This window comes from Chlorocebus sabaeus, chromosome 7, assembly GCF_047675955.1.
Source record: "Chlorocebus sabaeus isolate Y175 chromosome 7, mChlSab1.0.hap1, whole genome shotgun sequence".
Taxonomy (NCBI): domain Eukaryota; kingdom Metazoa; phylum Chordata; class Mammalia; order Primates; family Cercopithecidae; genus Chlorocebus; species Chlorocebus sabaeus.
Window position 1 is genome coordinate 32,814,808 of NC_132910.1, and position 20,745 is coordinate 32,835,552.

At 40.3% G+C, this 20,745-nt stretch overlaps 1 protein-coding gene across 5 annotated transcripts in view; it reads right to left on the reverse strand.

The window, feature by feature from the left end:
• RASGEF1B (RasGEF domain family member 1B) overlaps window positions 1–20,745 on the reverse strand; it is a 633,271-nt gene that overhangs the window by 18,510 nt on the left and 594,016 nt on the right. For 4 of the 5 annotated variants that reach the window (XM_037989302.2, XM_037989300.2, XM_037989308.2 and 1 more), the window contains 5 exons: window positions 13,831–14,013; window positions 11,990–12,112; window positions 11,076–11,213; window positions 2,169–2,384; window positions 1,604–1,678 (listed from right to left, as the gene is read on the reverse strand). In XM_037989302.2, coding sequence (XP_037845230.1) covers window positions 1,604–1,678; window positions 2,169–2,384; window positions 11,076–11,213; window positions 11,990–12,112; window positions 13,831–14,013 — 735 coding nt within the window. The remainder of the gene's footprint in view (window positions 1–1,603; window positions 1,679–2,168; window positions 2,385–11,075; window positions 11,214–11,989; window positions 12,113–13,830; window positions 14,014–20,745) is intronic. The other variant, XM_037989301.2, reaches the window with a different exon arrangement.

The window sequence follows — 20,745 nt, forward strand, 5'->3', positions numbered from 1 at the left end:
ATATAAGCCTTTATTCTCAGTTTATGGATTAGGCAAGCTTTTTAGAACAACAGAAGAGAGAGAAAGACAATCACTGGCATTCTTGATTATCCTTACAGAAATATCGAAGGCTTTTAGGATAGTCCAGTGAAACACCTGAGGTCTAGAAATGTACTCTAATGCATTTATAAAAGTGTCCTTAAGCCGGGCGCAGTGGCTCTCGCCTGTAATCCCAACACTTTGGGAGTCTGAGGCGGGTGGATCAGCAGAGGTCAGGAGTTCAAGATCAGCCTGGTTAATATGGTGAAACTCCATCTCTCCTAAAATACAAAAAATTAGCTGGGCATGGTGGCGTGTGCCTGTAATCCCAGCTACTCGGGAGGCTGAAGCAGGAGAATCGCTTGAACCCACGAGGTGGAGGTTGTAGTGAACTGGGATCACGCCATTGCACTCCAGCCTGGGTGGCAGAGTGAGATTCAGCCTCCAAAAAAAAAAAAAAAAAAGTGTCCCTAACCCCTCTTCCTGAGAAACTAAGTTAGTCTGGATTGTATCTTCAGAAACACAATTCAGAGGAAGAGCTCTGGCTGCATTCCAAAACAATCCTGACTCAGTTAACGGAGTGCAAATACCAACTGCTATAATCGATACAGCAAAAAGTGGCTACCAGTACAGAGGAGTACAAATTTTTCTCTTAAAATTAAGCATAGGACAAAATTTTACAACATAATGTTGCAACAAACTAAGTATCTTCCAAGTAGATAAACAGAAGTCTACACCATCATGGTCTTTAGTAGGGTGAGTAACACATTGTTCAAAGGCAAAAAAGTTCATCTCATCTTGAAGTTCAAGGCCAGCTTGAAGAGGCTAATTACACCCCTCTTTCCTTCCTTCCAAAAGAAACAAACAAACAAAAAGTCCACTAGCCTTCTATGGCAAAACAAATTCTTCACTTCCTGTATTAGGAGACACTATTCTAAGTCCGGAAAACAGCTGTTGCCCCTACTCCCAGAAGGGGGCTTTCATCAGCGGGTGTTGTAGTCTTTGCCTAACAATTCAAAATGCTTCCAGGTCACTGGAAGAAAAAAAATTTCTTATATGTGTACACTGATTTGACAGTCCACGCCCAGCATTAATTTCTTTAATAGTGGGCTGCACCTAGGCAATAAACCTCTCATGAGAGATTCACCTTAAAACAAGAGGCAAAGCGGTCAAGTCCTTTACTCAGCAAGCTGGATGTGCATCCTGCCTTTCCTGCCCCTGCTATTGTTGAATTATGGGCAGAACCTTCTCAGCAGATTCTTAATCTGCTAAAACCATTATGCTTTCCTCTCCTATTTTCATCACCACAAATGCCTGCATCTACTTGCTGTAAAGGTCTTACTAAATTTCCCAGTAAGGAGGAAGAAGAGGCTACAAGTTAGTGATGGGGCAATATTGTAAAGGAGCTTGGAGACCTCGCTCAAGAAAACTGCAATGAATCAGACATGGCTGATGGAAAAAAAAAAATTCTGATTTTAAAATCTAAAACCGAATATAGTTCTAACTTCTGTCCCTTATACCCACTATCACAGACTGAGAAATCCCATTTCTGGTTTCAGTGTTGACCTTTGGGTAGACTGATTACCTTGTCATTATCCAAAGGGCCCTTCTGCACGAACGCCTGAACAAATTCTTCCGGCCCAATATAATTGAGCCTCTCCTGAAACACAAACCCAGAAGGTCAACGGTATTAAAGAAGGTGAAAAGAAATGGACTGTCAACTCCCTCTATGACTTTTGGCACCACCTCCCATTTCTTAATGAAGATTATAAAACAAGCCTTTAACCCTAAATACTTTCATCATCTTCAAAGTCTGTGCAGAGGCAATTTTCTGCTTGGGTCAATATTCCACAAGATAGTGAAAGGCTGAGCAGCTTTTGGAAAAACTGATTAGAGGCAGAAGGTGAGGACGGTCAATAAACTCTTTGCTCTTTAGCCTTGTTTAGTATTTATTTACAAGTGAATCCCCAGAATATCAGAAGCATTCATACTCAAATCCATAAACATGGTATGTTTCAGCTGTCTCAAATGATTTCCCACTTGGATTATTCTAACCTCTCCTGTGACCTTACTTTTGACAAATATATTGTCTGGTTGCCAAAGCAAAGCAAATCCGTGGTTGTAAAGAGCAAAGATGATAACGGCCTTACCAGCTCTATATGAGTCAGTTGCTGGGCCAACGTGTAAGGGTCATTGCAGACAGTAATGATATCCCTTTGTATGGACTGTGGCTTGGTCTTGAGAACTGTGAGCCGATCTGTGGATGTGGAGCTGATTTTTGCCAGGACTTCTTCATACTGGCTGAGCGCGGCAAGTTTGCGGATCAGACACTGCATCATCTGCTGGACATTCTTTCTGTATGTCTGCTAGGGAATGAGCGAAGAATTACATCCGTGCTCTGCATGTCTGGTTTTGCCACTATGCAAACTCAGAGACTATGTCCTCAAATGATTTTACCTGGACACTGGAGAATCAACTGGGTTAAGGGAAGTTACAGGAAGATTTGGCTAGCTCTAACAGTTGGAGACACATGCATAAGGCGTTTTCAAACCTGTAAGGTTTAGTTCTTCTTTGGGGTTGCTACTGAGAGTACAATTTAGGTTGGGCCATGAAAACACTACAGTGACAATTTAGATTACCTCTTGAGGGAATCCAGTATAATGAGTACTAAGTATAACTGAATGTCCTCTGTTCCAGCAAAGAAATGTACCTACCAGTTTACTGCTGGTGGGTTGAAATACATTGATCGCAAGTCAGTGCATCCTTTTCCTAACACTTTTTCTTTAGGGCCACCCTCTTGATTTCTCTAGTCCTATCATTCTCAATCTCATCAGTCTGGCTACCTAACAGAAATATACCATTACTTCCCATTCACCCCCTCGAACCACCTTCTTTTTGTTTTCGTTTTGTTTTGTTTGAGACAGAGTCTTGCTCTGTTGCCTAGGCTGGAGTGCAGTGACATGATCTTGGCTAACTCACTACAACCTCCGCCTCCCGGGTTCAAGTGATTCACCTGCCTCAGCCTCCCGAGTAGCTGGGATTACAGGCATGCACCACCACGCCCGGCTAGTTTTGGTATTTTTGTAGAGACGGGGTTTCACTATATTAGCCAGGTTGGTCTTGAACTCCTGACCTTGTGATCCACCTGCCTCAGCCTCCCAAAATGTGGGGATTACAGGCGTAAGCCACCATGTCCAGCCTACCACCTTCTTGACTTACACATAAAATGTGGAAGTCATGAGGAGCAGTAGATATTCATTTTTGAATATCTGAGGAAGATATTCCTCAGATATCTGAGGAAGCAGTAGATATTCATGAGGAATATCTACTCCTCATGAGGAAGCAGTAGATATTCATTTCTGGCATCTGACTTCCATTGGGCTCATATTCATTCCTTTGAACTCAAGACTCACTATTAATGTTCACAACCGAACTCTTCCATGTGGCAATTCTCCCTGCAACACTACTCCCAGGTGCCACTTTGTTTGCTACTTCATAATGCTGCAGCCTCATGCATAAAATAAACTGGTTTAAAAAAGCACTGCATGTAGTTTAGATAACTGTCAACCTCCTGACTTTTAAAACATTTGTTAAATCAAGAAATGACTTCACAATCCATCAATCCCAGGGCACAGCTATGATATAAGTTGCAGAGTCCATTTAGTCTTCCTTTTCTAGCCAAAAATTTCCAAAACAATATTCTTGCAGGTAAATTATGATGCCTGTATCAGAGAAAGGCATACAGGCTGATTCAATGCTAACATGGTCCTTAGGTTAAATCTCCAAAAGAGGATGGCCCCAGTAAACCTACAGATATAGAAAGGCCTAGGTTTATGGCTCCATTGCCTTTTAAAAAAATACCACAATATCATTTGCTGAGATTAATTACATGAAAATTAAATGGCATTTACCTACAAGTATAAGAGCTACAGTTTTTTTTTATAGAAGCAATTTTGTTTATTACAGTATATTACAAAAACCCAAACGAAGAGATATTTGCTTATGAGGAGAATAACACCATATCTGGAAATGGTTAATTCTGGCATATTCAAGGTGTAAAAAGCATACACAGACTTCTTTTCCTTTTCTTCTCTATTTGTTAGTGTATATTCTTGTATATTCTGCTGAGTTATTTAAACTGGTCCATTACATGACTTCTATTTTTCTCTACAGTCATGGATCACCCTGAAATCACTAATGAAACACCTATGTATTTAAAAATTAAACCGTCAAAAATCCCACCTTCCATACAGCATTCAGGTTATCAGTTTAGAAAATGCTATTTGGTAGTATGTTTGTCACTCAAGGGAAATGTCTCTTTTTTGGAATTCAAAGCTGTTCAAGGATGAGTTGAGGGTTATTTTAAATCTCTAATTCCTATTTCCCCCTCCTCTTTTACTTTTATAAACTTGAGTTACATTAAAAATCTATGTCCAGGCATGGTGGCTCACATCTGTAACTACAGAACTTTGGGAGGATGAGGCAGGAGGATCCCTTGAGCCCAGGAGATCGAGACAACACAGTGAGACCCTGTCTCCACAAAAACTTGTTTATATATTGACTGATTGATTGACTGAGACAGAGTCTCACTCTGTTGCCCAGGCTGGAGTGCGGTGGTGCAATCTCAACTCACTGCAACCTCCACCTCCCAGGTTCAAGCAATTCTCGTGCCTCAGCCTCCTGAGTAGCTGAGATTACAAGTGTGTGCCACCACACCCAGCTAATTTTTTGTTGTTGTTGTTGTTCTTGTTTTATTTTTGTTGTTGTATTAGTAGAGATGGGGTTTCGCCATGTTAGCAAGGATGGTCTCGAACTCCTGACCTCAAGTGATCTGCCCACCTCAGCCTCCAAGATGCTGGGATTATTAAGCATGAGCCACTGTGCTTGGCCGCTACAAAAATTTAAAAATTAGCTGGGCACCTGCAGTCCCAGTAACTTGGGGGAAACTGAGGTGGGAGGATTGCTTGAGCCAGGGAGGTTGATGCTATGGTGAGCCCTGATGGTGCCACAGCACTCCAGACTGGGTAACAAAGCGAGAACCTGTCTCAACAAACAAAGCAAGCAAACAAACAAAATCTATCAACTTCAACTGTTTTATTCAGTCCTTTGTCCCAAATGTCATAACAAATGACTACATGAGAGTTAGATACTACTTCTAATAATTATGCAAATATTTCCCAGGGTATTACTCAGACTGGTTTCTGAACACCTTCTTGGAGATACCTTAGTTATAGCACATACTATCCAGGGTAGAATCCCTTCTCAGCCTTTTGGCTAGAACAAGTGCAGAGTAGAAAATACGTGTTACAAAGTTGAAGTTTCACAGTCAGTAACTGTTTACAAGAGCAACTCACAACTATATGTTACTACTTTACTAAACAGAGCTTGATAGGAAGAAGGGACTTAATCTTCTTTGCTAAGTCTTTCTCAGAAAATGCTGAGTTTTCGGTATAAACAAATTTAACTTGTTTGTGTCCAATAGAATAGATTTTAAAAAGAAAAAGTAACATGGCCCAATCACATACTGGAATACTGTGTAGCAGCTGAAAGAAGATCCAGCTACCTGCACTGACATGGAAAGGTTTCCAAGACATAACACACAGAAAACAAGCAGGGTGAAGAATACTAGGTAAACACACACAGAAACAAAAGCCATACACACTACTTTCTATGAACACCTGTATACATAGGAGCAGCTCTGGAAGGATACACACAAAATTGACAACAGCTGTTACCTTTTAAGAGAGAAGTTGGATTGATGGAAGTTTTATGGCCTCTTTTGCTTTGTATGAATTTTTGAACAAAATCCAAGTGAATATATTCCTATATTACTTGACATGCTAAAAATAAAATGTTTTAAAGCTTTCCCACAGAATGGGATTTCTTGGATAACACAGGCATGAGACATGCACAAGAAAGTTATTTTCACCTAAAAAAACCAACAACTCACTTTAAAATATTCATTATTCTATGCCTCAGCTGCTATTCCATGCATGTTATCATTCCTACATCATGCACCTTTTCCTCACCCTTTCCTGGGATCCATGCAGAAAACACTTCAGCTAGAAATTATTACCTCTCTTCAGGGTACCACACAATTGTAACAGCTGGGAAGCAATGAGCAGAACAAACTGCTGAATGGGGGAGCCTGGGTTCCACCCCAGAGATTACGATTGACTTGGTCTGCAGTGCATTTGGGTCACATGATCTAGATGCGGCTCAGCTGATCCTTGTATAAGCCAAGTGTGAGAAGCAATGCTTTACTGGCATATCTGCTGAAAGAATTTTATTCCGCAATTTTTTTTTTTTTGAGGTGGGGAGTTTCACTCTTGTTGCCCAGGCTGGAGTGCAACGGTGCGATCTTGGCTCACCGCAATCTCTGCCTCTCGGGTTCAAGAGATTCTCCTGCCTCAGCCTCCCGAGTAGCTGGGATTATAGGCATGCGCCACCCCGCCTGGCTAATTTTGTATTTTTAGTAGAAATGGGGGTTCCTCCATGGTGGTCAGGCTGGTCTCGAACTCCCGACCTCAGTAATCTGCCTGCTTCAGCGTCCCAAAGTGCTGGGATTACAGGCGTGAGCCACCGCACCCAGCCTATTCTGCAATTTTAAAAAAATTTATTGGCGGAAGAGGCAGAGGAATGTACAGTCAGGTTGTTAGCAAAAAAATGCATCAAAATATCATGGAAAAATGTACGTAATAGAGTATGGGGGAAAGGTATTCAACAACTAGTGTGTGAGCATGGGAGTCAGTGTATGCACGCCACCTCTTTTAAAAGTTTCCTGCTGCCATTTGATTCCATTTGAGAAATCAAGCTTTGTGTTGTTAAGCACGGTTCCTCACTGAGTCATGAATTACTAAATATGTACTTACTCTTTTTTATAACTTCAAATGCCAGTGACAGTAATTACCTGGCAAATAAAGATAGAAGTTCTTATTATAAAGACCAGCCCCTTAAGGAAGAGAAAATTGCATTCTATCCACCACAGTCATTTGTCATGTAATTCAATCATTAGTTTCATTTCATGTTTCTTGCAGGCAAGTCCTAATAAACCACTTCATTTTGGGCAAATCCCCAGGGGAGAAACATATTAAGCCAAATTATGTAGAACTGTCCTGGCAGATTCAGAAGAACCTGACTAAATTATATATAGGGCACACCTGGATTCACTGACTGCCAAAAGGAAAAAAAAAAAAAAAGTCCCAGGCAAGAAGCAACAAATCCCAACCCAGGCTCATATTCCTTCCAGTAGAGGGAAATAATTTTTCCTTATTCCAGTAATTCATTTGTTCATTCATTCATTCATTGACTCATTCATTCAAACACTACTGAGAATACTAGGTGCCAGGTACTGAGCTAGGAGTTAAGGAGGCCAAGGTGAACAAAGAGGGCACAGCATGGGGTCTAGAGAGGAAAACAAGCAACAAAAATGCAAGCACAGTCATCCCTCAGTATCCTCGGGAGATTGGTTCCAGGACTTCCCTGCAGATGCTCTCACATCTCTGTTACAAGATGGTATGGTATTTTCATACATCTGCACATCCTCCTGTATACTTTGAATCATCTCTACATTACTTATAATACCTAATGCAACGTAAATGCTATGTACATCACTGTGATACTGTATTGTTTAGGGAATAATGACAGGGAAAAAAAGGCTATATATGTTCTGTACACACTTAATACTTTTTGAATATTTTCAATCTGAGGTTGGCTGAACCCATGGATGCAGATCCCACAAATACAGAGAGGGGGCCAGCTATACTTACTCATCACAGAGTGCTAGGAACCACTATGAAGGGAAGAGCAGCGAAAGCCAATAATGGGAGAGGGGACGATCATAGTTGGGGTGCTGAAGGAAGGTCTCTCTGAGGAGAGACACCTAAGCACATGACTGATAAGGAGCCTGACAGCCAAAGAACTGGAGGAAGGACATCGATCATACAGTTTCAGAGCTGAAAGGGCATTAACACAAGGCAGTTACTTCTATGATTTAAAGAGACGAGGAAGGAGCAAGGATTTAGAGGACTAGCCAAAACACACTCAGATAAACCAGCTGGCAAGTGTGGATTTGAATTCTGAATACTGAATAGAATACGGAATACTGAATAGAAGCAACTAAAGAAACAGGTTCCCTGTGAAACCCAACCTGATCAAGGCAGGTGACATCTCTCCACTCAACTCTTAGTTTAACCAATTCCTCAGTTAGAACTGGCTTGTCTTCTTATCTCCTCTCTTCATGCTCAAAACCATCTGAACTTCACAAGGTTTCTATCAAGACTGTTATTAACATAGGAGTGTTGAAAAGAAGCCAGGGTCACAAGGCTGTTTAGCCCTTCTCTCTGTTCTACCCAGCTCTCGAATAGCTTGATTCTGTTAAACAAAAAGACCAATTTTCATCTGGTAAACACAGATAGAAATGATTTCCCCTTTGACTCCCGCAATAAGAAGGACCATCCATTTGGTATTTTCAAAACACCAACATTTCATCTTAAAATAAAAAGATTTTTAAGGTGTTTCTTTTGGAAAGAACTAAGTTATAAAGGCAATAGAGGGAAGATAAGATGATTGACATAAAATGTTAAGTAGCTAAAGACAATCTAACTGAAATGAAAACCGTCTGACTTAGGTCTCAGCCTTCACACAAGAAAAAGCCCTTATGATGTCACTAATCTTTTGAGCAGCTTCAGATACATAAACCAAGGTCACTGAGCCAGCACTGACCCTGCTGAGGAACTCCCCGGCTAACCCCCCTAATATAAGATTTGCTACAAAACTGCACCATGATGCTTAATTTTTGCCTTTGTAAGCAAGGGACCTATCAATTCATACCTGGCTGGAACCTGTAATAGGCAAACTGGCAAAATGATTATAACCGTCATAACTTGCACAATGAGTCAGGAAATGACTCATTCAGCCCGGCAGAAATAATGGCTGTCTCGAGCACTTGGGTTCATAACAATATAATGTCAAAAAGTAACAGTAAAATGGCTAATTCCATTTTCATGAGAATATAATACAGGAAAGCCCATACAAATTTTTCAAGAGCTAACCTTATATAATTTTAGTCTGATTTTGTAAAATTAGGAGAAATTGTATTAAAATGTTTATATCTATTAAGATGCCATTTATTATTATCTAACTAGCTGTGTCAAACCTTTTTGGAAGGAAAAAAGGTACAAGTAAAATTAAAACACACTTGCAACATAAATCCTGTGCATAAGTTGACATGAACATAGCCCCAAAGTTATTCAGACGAAAGTTTTTAAGTTTTTCACTTAATTCCCTCAAGAATTAATACACTTCCCCTTTTCTCACAAAAATTACAGCTGGGTACAGTGGCTCACACCTGTAATTCCAGCACTTTGGGAGGCCAAGGTCAGTGGATTGCTTGAGACCACAAGTTCGAGACCAGCCTGAGCAACACAGTGAGGCTTTGTCTCTACAAAAATTAGAAAAAACTAGCCAGGCACAGTCGTATGCACCTGTAGTCCCAGCTACTAGGGAAGCTGAGGTGGGAGGATTGATTAAGCCAGAGAAGTCAGGGCTGCAGTGAGTCATGATGGTGACACTATACTCTAGCCGCCTGTAATTCCAGCACTTTGGGGAGGCCAAGGCCAGTGGATTGCTTGAGCCTGAAAGTTCAAGACCAGCCTGGGCAACATAATGAGGCTTTGGCTCTACAAAAAATAGAAAAAATTAGCCAGGCACAGTTGTATGCACCTGCAGTCCCAGCTACTAGGGAAGCTGAGGTGGGAGGACTGATTAAGCCAGAGAAGTCAAGGCTTCAGTGAGCCATGATCACAACACTCTCTCCAGCCTGAGGAACAAAGCAAGGCTCTGTCTCAGAAAAAAAGGATAGGGTATCAAGTTATACGCTGCAGCACACTACTGAAAGAGTTCTCAAGGAAGGTTATTCATAATGGAAAATGCATTTTAAGATGAATAAAATGTACTATCATTGCCAAATGCTTCACCTACTTTTTCCAGGTGAAAGTGTATCTGTGCCTAAATGACTTGTTCCCAGAAGCTGACCTGCAACATGGGAACTACAAGGACATCCTTGCCCAGCAAGTCTCAACACAGAATACCAGCCCTCCAGACGTGCTTCCAAAAGGATACTCTTGAATTTGCACAGCTAGTAGTTAGTGCTTATCAAAGGCTCAACTGAGGGAAGTGATAGTTATGAAAGACTATCAAAGAGACTTCCTTTTAATCTCCACCTATACTAGACTCTATCCTTAAATCAACTTCTGAGCGCTGGAAGACTTGACTCATTTCCTCAGTCTTCTCCTCCCCCAAGAATTACCTTTGCTCATTCACACATGAATCTATGAATTCAGTTTCTATCCAGGAAGGTGTTGTAAACACCATAAAGAACAGTTCCTAGGATCTCATTCTATGACCCTATACAAAGTTCTTCAGAAGAAAGTTTTTAAATTTTTCATTTAATTCCCTCAATAATCACTATACTTCCCCTTTTCTGACAGTGAATATCACATGACCAGCTGTATTTCCCTTTTACCTGGAACTTAAACTCATACCACAGCAGTCCTGTCCTCCTCTACTCATTCTCAACAGAAGCATATTTGTTTGCTTCCTGCCACAGCCCAGAATGTCTATTTCTATTTATGATTTATTAATCTACCATTTATCATTGGTTAATATATTAATGTTATTTACTGTGTATCCACCAGTGTTTATATCTATTAACCTGCCATTTATTATCTAACTAGCTGTGTTAAACCTTTTTGGAAGGAAAAAAGGTAAAAGTAAAGTAAAATTAAAACACACTTGCAACATAAATCCTGTGCATGAGTTGACATGAACACAGCCCCAAATTAATCACATAACACTCTAGATCATACCCCTTTGAAGTGGGATGGTATAATCATTCTCACTTCACATACTAAACAGACCAATATGTGATGTGGAGGGCTTGCCCAAAGGCAAAACAGGGAGGAAGCAGTGGAGATTAGGATGCATAATTCAGCACCATTTCCCACCCAGGCTCTGCCTGGGAATGCCAGTGGCCGTGCTAAATTCAGGTTACCAACCTCTTCGCCACTGGCTATCCGGTGAGCCAGATCTTTTAAGTTTCTCATCATTCTTTCATCCCGAAAATCATAGGGAAATGTTTCCGTCCATTCTGTGAGGAGTTGAAGGATTTTGGGTGCAATTTTTCTCATCTGGTTCTAGGGAGAAAAAGCATATCTAATTCAGTGATATTTATCACTATAGACTACATCAAATAAATAGTTACAAACAGTGTCACTGAGAAACTTCTAGTGCAAAGTCTTTAGGGATGAAGAAGAAGCTCCAGCCCCTCTCCCTCCATGTCAATGCCAAGTGCCACCAACTTAAGGCAGGACCTAGGGATCCTCAATTGCATTTAATTAATTTATTTTTTTCAATTTTAAAATTTTTAATGTCTTTGATTTTTGAGACAAGAGTCTCACTCTGTGCCCCAGGCTGGAGTGCAGTGGTGCGATCTCAGCTCACTGCAACCTGCCTCCCAGGTTCAAGCGATTCTCCTGCCTCAGTCTCCAGAGTAGCCGGGATTACAGGTGTGCGCCAGCACGGCCAGCTAATTTTTGTATTTTTAGTAGAGATGGGGTTTCACATGTTGGCCAGGCTGGTCTCAAAACTCCTGACCTCAGGTGATCTGCCCACCCTGGCCTCCCAAAGTGCTGGGATTACAAGCGTGAGCCACCGCACCCAGGCTGCATTTGATTTATTCTGTGTTCTTTATTCTTTACACCATTCACAATTCCCCTTGCATAGCCGCAATGCCATTTATGCACTTCAGCCTGGGGATAAGCCCCAGTTACTTAACGAACCAACTTCACAAAAATCTAAGCCATAGAGTCAGCATTCCTAATAAAACAAACTGAATAATATTATAAATAATTATAAAATTATAAAATTATAAAACAAAAATAATATTATAATATTAAAAATGTACCATTACCTTATCACTATCAGGATCACTTAGTCTCTGGTGCTCAACACATAAGTGGCAAACTTTGGCCATTAGCTCATAAGGATGCATAAATAACCGAGAACTGAGTAGGAAGGTAAATATGTATGTTCTCTGCAGCAAGAGAAAAAAGTCATCATTGTTACATTCTCTCTAAAATTAATATCTTGCCTTTATACTATACATCTTATTTCATTAAGTTCTCCTGATCAAGTTAATATGCTGCAGTTTCAAAAGTAATGCCTACTAGTAGTAAAACGGTGTAAGATTAATTTCTCCTTTACCTTCTGATGTATGTTTTCCCTTAAACCATACTAAAAATAACAGAAGTACAGGATCAGTTTGGCTCCTGGAATTATTCAGAGCACATTTTCACATCCATCCTCAGGGAGCCAGGATACCAAGACACATAACTCACTTTAGTAAAGAAGAATGAAATGCAGCCCAGAGAGATAAATCTTACTTGAATATACTACCCATACAAAACATGGTTGTGTGTCCAAATACTCTGTAACTCAACGGAAACCAAACAAAAAATAACAACAAAAAAACCTACCTACCCAATGCACATAACACTCAAGAATTCTCCAGGGTGTCTAGCACGTCACACTAACGTGTTTGTGTCAGAACATTCAAAGGCAGGCTTTCAAGTAACCTATTTATTTGCTTAAAGGCAAAGCAATTTAATAAAGCACAATATAACACTATATACTTTTCTTTAACCACATTGTCTCCCAAGAAGCCAGTAATGAAGTAGTGCTTATTTGTTATAACAATTTCAGACTCCCATTGAAAAGAAAAATTCCATGGGATTTTTCTTTTTTCCTTAGGCGCCTTTACTAGCTCATAAACACTTACAGGGCTGAACAAGGGATTCCTTTTACTTTTGATTACAAGTTTTCCCTGTGTGGCAACATATCTGAAAATGCCATGTAACAAAATACACAGAGAGATAACTCAGTAAGAAACACTATGGTGAATTACTGTGGTAAGCACGAACTATCCTTTGCACACCAACGTTATCATTAAATTTATAAAGACAAATGAATGCAGTCTCTAGATATTTTCATGAGATCTTTATCAATAACCAGCTGCTCAGCAAATCTCCTACTACTATGCTCAATTCCATAGAGGTAGCTGTAGCACAGGGAAGGGGAAAAAGTCATTTGTCCCAGAAAGAAAACCTGTGTTTGACTGCTGATGCTGGGAGTGAGACCATGAGCAAATACTCAACACTCTGAATTAGTTTTCTCCTCTCTTCCCTCTTGGAATTACTGTAAAGACTGAGAAATCATATAACAAATTCCCTAGATTTGAAAGTGCTAGCTATATAAATGTAGGTTACCAAGGTAAAACAAAGCAACCATGTCATCTGATGTTGAATCTATAAAGAATTACATCTTGAGCATAAATCTTGTTTTCTCTTCCATATACTTTCCTTGGTTACATTCACTTTTCTTAGCATAGTGCTGGTCTTGGAAACAAAAAAGGCATTACATATTCTGGGAGCATCCAATGTTCTCTGACATTTCTATTTAAGGACTAAGCTATATGCATGAATCAACTCTACAGATACTTCATTTAGATGGTATCAGACTGTCTACAATGTAGTAACCAACCTGAAAAGAAATTGATATGCACAGTACACCAAAATCTGATCCTTATCCAGGCTCAACTTGATTTCAATGCACTTGATAATCAATATGCAATTTCTTATTGGAAAAATTCTCAGCAACCTAGACATAATTCTGTATTATCTATGGTCCCTGCCTACTGTACTGTAATTTCTACTCATTGCCAAGGATGTGTTTCAGAGAAACCTGAATACCTACATCTGGATAGTAATCCACATTAGGTACTAAGTGCTGGATGAGTGCTTCCAGGGATCCGGAGAGGAGGTTGTTGTCATGGTAATACAACCCTCCACAGCTGTCCTCTGCAGACTGATAGAGGTTTCGATTGTAACCACTGCTGTCAAACATTGCTGAAAAGGGAGGAGTCTGAGGCATACTTTCCTAAAAGGAATAAAAAAGAAGAAAACATAATGTCAGCAATATGCAGTATGAAAATAAAGGTAAGCTTTAATAGGCACTAAGATATAACAGTAATGAGAGAATAGGCAATTAAAATAGTAGTTCAGGTTCTGACACAGTATCAGAGCCCATCAAGAACCAAATTGCTCTCTGAGTACCACATGTAAGCATACTTTTGAGTACCACTCCCATTCAATCAAACATCACACAACGCTTAGACCAAGGGGCCCACTCTGGACTTAAACTCAAGTCTCTGGCTGTCATATTTAGATGTCACTCCTTCATATCAGATTGTGAAAGGGGCAAGGGAACTGAACGTCGATTGCTTTATCGTATGGAGTCAACAATTTTCCTAAGGTGGAAATGTGTACACCTTAAAATTTGGTTGGGAAAAGTTACCTAACACTGAAGATCTATCTGAAGGACCTGAAGACAACCAAAATCGAAGCTGAAAACACTAAATTGCAAAGTAGGCCTAGAATTAAAGTACACTGTGTGCGTGTTTATATATGCATACGTGTACACACAAGATTTCATGTAGGCTCCTCAGTTTTCACTGAAAGATCAGATGCTGTTGACTTTCTCCCCTTTGTGTTAAATTCTCCTGGGGCTGTGGGGTGGTATCTTGTAAAGCCTCAGTTCTCAATAAGCATGCAGGCTGAGAAGGCACCTGATTTGGGAACAAGGAGCACTGTGACAGTCCTGAGATAAGTTGCTCCTCTCCATCTGTGTACTTTGCAATTCACAAAGGCCTCGTCAGAGGGTGCTCTGCAGACGGCAGAGGCTATTAAGTTATTACTTGAATTCCTAGGGACGGCACCCGGCCCTGAGAACAGACTCCCAGTCTCTGGCACCACGTCTGCACAATGGAGGCATTGAAGAGCTGCAGAGACTGGGGGCTTCAGAAGGCAAACAATGAGGGGGAGCCATACTCCAAGTCGTGGACTGATGGGGACAGGGTGCATGGAGGCAGCAGGAGGACACAACCTGGACTAATCTTTCTTTTCAAGATGCCAAAAGATATTTGCATCTCAATGTGGGAGGGGCGTGGAGCCCTGTCTGAGAAGTCACATCCATCACTCCTTGAGCATCTGTTCCAGCTACAGCTGATGGGTATACAGAGCATCACAACCTGTGCACGTGCCTCAGCAGGGGGCGGCCAGGGGTGGGGCATTAAGAGAAAACATCCATCATCAAAGCCAACCTGGCCGGTGAAAACAGAATTAGAGAAAAGAAACATCAAGAGAAATAAACAGGAAATAAAAAACAACTTCATTTCTGGGTACTTTGTCCCCTCCACAAACCAGTGCTGAGGGACAATTTAAAGGGATCCATGAAAAAGCCACAAATGGGAAGAAGATGTTGACTGAGAACCACTCTATCCACAGGGATTTGTGACTATCGGGGTCATTGGCTCCATGGCTCTCCTTTAGGTAGCACATAGTCATAACAGCCAAAGGGTCAGGCACTATGGGATACAACATTAACACAAATAGTCTGCACACACCCTTAGTTGGCAAGACCTCACATGTAGAAACTGCAGTTAAACAAATAAATCATTCAATGTTAACATTTTATAAGGCAATAGACAAGGTACATTTCTTTCCTCTTCGAACTGCCAGGTTTCTATGAGTACAACTCCTGTGCAATATAATCATTGCAAACTGGCCATCCTTGGTGGGAAGAAAAAGAGTCAGTCTGTCCTTGCCCTGAGAAACTCATAATGTCCTCAAACTAGGAGGCAGGGACCTGAGATTAGAGGCACCTAAAAGCTCCCTCAGATAACTGAGAGACAACTCTTTGTCTGGATTTGGTTGCCCCTGGCTTAAAAAAGCTTTAAATGGTTATAACCACAGTGTCCTTCACATACAGCATGAGGAACGTCATGCCCTTGGAATCGGGATTTTTTTCTTTCAGGAACCACACAGTTTCCTTCATTGGAGCACTTACTCATTGCTAGTACAACCATTCTAACAAAGCACTTTTGGGAGTTGGTTGGCCAGGATTTGGAAATTCCAAACAATCAGAAAATCATATTCAAAGGAACCACAGAAATCACCTGGCCCAGGATCTGGAAAATATTTCATTTCACTTTCCAACTGCTATCAATTCAAGTGGTTGTCTAAAGGCCTGAGGATGAGCAAGGAGGATATGCAAGCTGTAACTCAGTGGGAGAATGCAGGTTCTAAGTGATTAGCAATGACTGTCAGACAGTCATGGAAGGAGACGCAGCCCATGTGCCATCACAATCTAGTCCAATCTCCTCTTCTTATAAATGTGCACACTGAGACCCAAGGGGGTAAGGTGACCAGGCTAAGATGACCCAGCAATGAGGCCACAGCACATCGCTGCACTCCTGCTGGATGGAACTCCCCTGCATCAAGTACTTTCTGGCCACGGGCTAATTAGCAGTAAGCACCAACCCATAAAATGGTCATGGGCCACTCAGATTTTGTTTTCAAGGAATCAGCACCAAAAGCCACCAAGTATTTGCACTTCTTAATTATTTACTCCTGCAGAGTAGACAAGAGCTTAGATCTGGACAAAGATTCAGATTTAATGAAGCCCTAATTCTGGCACTTAATGGCTGTGAAATCTTCAAACCCTCAACACCACCAGGTATGTTTTCCATCTGTTATTTCCAATTTTGCTAATCCCTTCCAAAATCCTAAATAATAACAAAACTACTTATCTTCTTTAGCGCAAGGTTCTTCTTAGAGCATTATGATTAGAGCAATGGCAAAAGACTGTGTATTGTTTTTTGGAACTATATCACTCGTAGTATTTCTTTGAAGAGGTGCAAAGTATCAATACTTAGAAAACTCCCTCCAACAAAGCACCAAAAGAAAATAAAGCAAACAGCGATAGAAACCAAACTGAGGTAAATGAATAAGGGTTATGGCTTACTGTACTTAAAAATCAACTGTAAGAAGAGAGTTATGTCACAGGCTATTTTCTGCCTTCTAACAAGCCCAAAGTTATGTGGCTAATTAGCTGATTTCATTTTCCCATGAAATCACCTTGATTGCTGACCTTGCACATAGCAATAACTGACTCCTGAGATTCAAGTCACTTCAGTCCCTTATTTATTATGCACAATAGTCTTATTTTTCTACCTCCCCATATACTCCAGACAGAACCTTTTCAATTCCTTAATCCCTTCTCCCTTCGTTAGTCATAATTCTTCTCACTATGGGATACTGTGTGCTGGAGAATGTCTTCACATGTCACAGCCCTTTACTCTCTGAAGCCCCCCTCCAGGTCTCTCTCACGACATCCGTGATGCAGAAGGCTCTGAGAATTTCAATGGCTCCATTTGTGTAATTGTTTACTGACTACAAATGCCTTCCTGGATTCTACAACCACCTCATCTGGCAGGCATCCTCATCTTTTTTTGACTACATAAGCAGCTGAGGTTCAGAAAAACTGTAATAACTAGCTTGGGGTTAGACATGGAGTAAGGGACAAGTGGGGTAGGGTTTCAGAGTTAGGTCTTCAGATTCCAGGTTCAAAATTTATTACACTACATCACGATATGCTGCAAATGGTCTTCTTTGAACTTCTAACGTTTAATCATTAAACGAAAATCCTGTCAGTCTGTCTCAAATTGTAGGTTATTAGAATAATTCACACATTTTACATGTTCTACATAAATCCTTGCTCCAAAGAAGTATTAGTACCATTAATTACTCTTATTAAAAAGTTCAACTGTCAACAGCAGTATTTAAGCTACTGGCCTTTGCCATCAAAGCATGGTCTCATCAAGACACAGAGATTCCAATATGGACTTTAAAAAACATTGTAATATCCTCAAAACTGGGATGTGTGTAAACAGTTGAATGGTAAAAAAAAAAAAAAAAAAAAACAAAAAAAAACATGTTTACTTAACAGTCTTTTTAAGTGATATATGCAATGACAGAGCATCTAACAATGGATAGCCTCTTAGACTCAATGAAATATAGTAATATTTGCTCATGTGTATTTTATAGATTTCCAGCAAAAAAAAATTTAATGAAAGAAATGACCAAGAGAAAAATCACGGCTCACAGTATTCATCACTCATTGCTGGACAATGTCTAACAAGTGGCCAGTCTAGCTGTTTTTGGAAGGATCAACTGCCTGTGTAATAGACGCGCTTGATAATCACAAGGAAAAATCAGCAGAATGGTACAGAAAGCACTGTTTGTGGAACAGAATTCTAAATACCTATGAAGACAAACATAGTAGTCTGTTTTCTCTAAAGTATCTTCCCTCTTGTTAACCACACACCAAGAGCCACTGTTCGTTCTGTATTCCTGACTTGGTATCTGGGTCTTTTAACTGCTTCAGTTCTGGAATTGAAAAGTGAGGAGCAAAAGACCTAATATTGGTTTAGCTCTTGTTAAGGAAATAAATCCAATATTCAAAGTACTGGGCATGAGAATCCAGACAAGTATTTACCCCTGGGCACTATTAACTCCAGGAATCACTTCCTAACGATTTCTCCAGGGCAAGAAAGGCTCAGGGTAAGGTTGCTCATAACCTGTAACTTCTATTTATTTCATTCAGTCAGTGCAGTTCTCATGCCTTCCTTACTGGCAGCAAATCTTCTCCTTTCAGCTTCCACAACTAATATTTTCTGTCTCTGAGATCCTATAAACTCTCAACTTACTCCTCTCTACACTTTGCAACACAGCCTCAAAACTAGCCTCTCCGCTGTCTGCCATCTGTCGTTAGTACAAATTTTGCCTAACTCAACACACCTATCAATGGGGACTAGCCAATGAAAAATTTTGTTTAGGAAAAACTGACTCTTCTCCAAAATTAGAATATGTGGATGGAACAGCAAGTTAAATACTGGCATTAATTTACCATAAAGTCCAACTTCAAAGTAGCCAATTCCTTCGGAAAAAAGAGATTTGTATGAGACACAAGAAAAAGCTGCTGACTTTATTCAAATCCTACCAATAATACATAAAGCAGAGAGCAGGTTCATCTCAAAAGTTATTCTCACCTTATGAAGTTGCATTTGTAAGTCAGTTCTTTACAACTCAGAATATATTCAATTCAGTCAGTGGCTCTTAACTTTTTAGGGAGATCACAAACCTCTCCCCATCACCACCCCCAGAGAAATGTACACACCAGTTTTCATATACTTTCAGGGAATTTACAGACTCCAGATTTAGAAGTCCATGTGCTGGCCTGTACAGAACCTAGATATTATTTCTCTACGCCAAGGAAGGAGAACATGGTGGCTCTGGTCTAACACTTTCAAGACTGGCTCCTTAGAAATCAAGAAATTCTTAGGCCGGGCGTGGTGGCTCACACCTGTAATCCCAGCACTTTGGGAGGCTGAGGTGGGAGGATTACCTGAGGTCAGGAGTTCGAGACCAGCCTGACCAACATGGAGAAACCCCATCTCTACTAAAAATACAAAATTAGCTGGGCATGGTGGCACATGCCTGTAATCCCAGTTACTCGGAAGGCTGAGGCAGGAGAATCGCTTGAACCTGGGAGACAGAGGTTGTCGTGAGCCAAGATCGTGCCATTGCACTCCAGCCTGGGCAAAAAAAACAAAACTCGGTCTCAAAAAAAAAAGAAAAGAAAAAAAGAAAAAGAATTCAAGGAATTCTTGTATTTTCAGGTAGTACCAATCAAACTGAGTTAAGAGAATAAAATAATCATAATTATATTGGCTTGGGTACAGCTATTGAAATGGGCTTTTTCTTTTCTGCATAAATTGAGGCAGCACTTTAGGATGTGAGGAGATGCAGGGAGATAATGGGAAATAGATTCTGATTTTAAAACAATGAACCAGGGGAAAAGAAAGTGTAGAGCCATCAAAATTAGCATATAGATTATAGGTTATGCTGGAAAATCTTCCAACAGGAAGTCAAGATATACCCAGCCCAGGTATACAAGATGAATGTTCTTTCTTAAAATTAATTTGGGAAGTTGAAAAGTTAGTTGACAGACAAGACATCTTACAGAGGCAGCTAATTTGGTCACAAAGATAGATCATGTTCTTCCAAGGACCCTGAAAAAGTTCAGCCTGACATTGATCCAGCAGCAAGGAAGCAAGCTCTGGGTGATTTACGATATGAATGGATTTGAAAGGCATGCCTAATGGTTTCAAACCCACTAAAGCGCCAGATGAAAAGCTGCCTTTTTCTAAACAGCAGACTGTGTTTGAATTAGCGACTGCTTTTGCACAATGTTATTTATGATGAAGCAGGTGCACCAGGATAGGGTGGTTTCAGGTGACAATTCAAATTGGAAAAGAGGTTGAGGAAAAGATGGGTATGGGAACTAAATCAAAAGCTATCCCTCAATGTCTGCAATAGGTGCTTTGTAAATCTCTACCAGAATGTCGAGTCAGCATTTCCTCTACACTTGGAATGAGACAGAAAATGTAAGAGTCAGAGGAAAAAAGGTTTCTTTTTTTCAATCCCTATTTCATCATACATAGAGTGCTTCGGTGAAATATCTAATAAATCCAATGCCTTGATGTTGACCATAATATTTTAGCTTCTGTTCAAATGTTGGGCATGTGTCCCAATTAAAGAAAAAGAAAAAACACTTAAGTAGACGAAGGCCTCCGTATCACAGCTGAACTTTGAAAGCATATTTGTTTAGTGGGGAGAGGTTTAATTTAATATCCTGGAATTACTGGTTCCTGAATTCCCATCTAGATGCCAGAAAAACTTTGCCCTTTGGTGAGATTCATCTTCAACA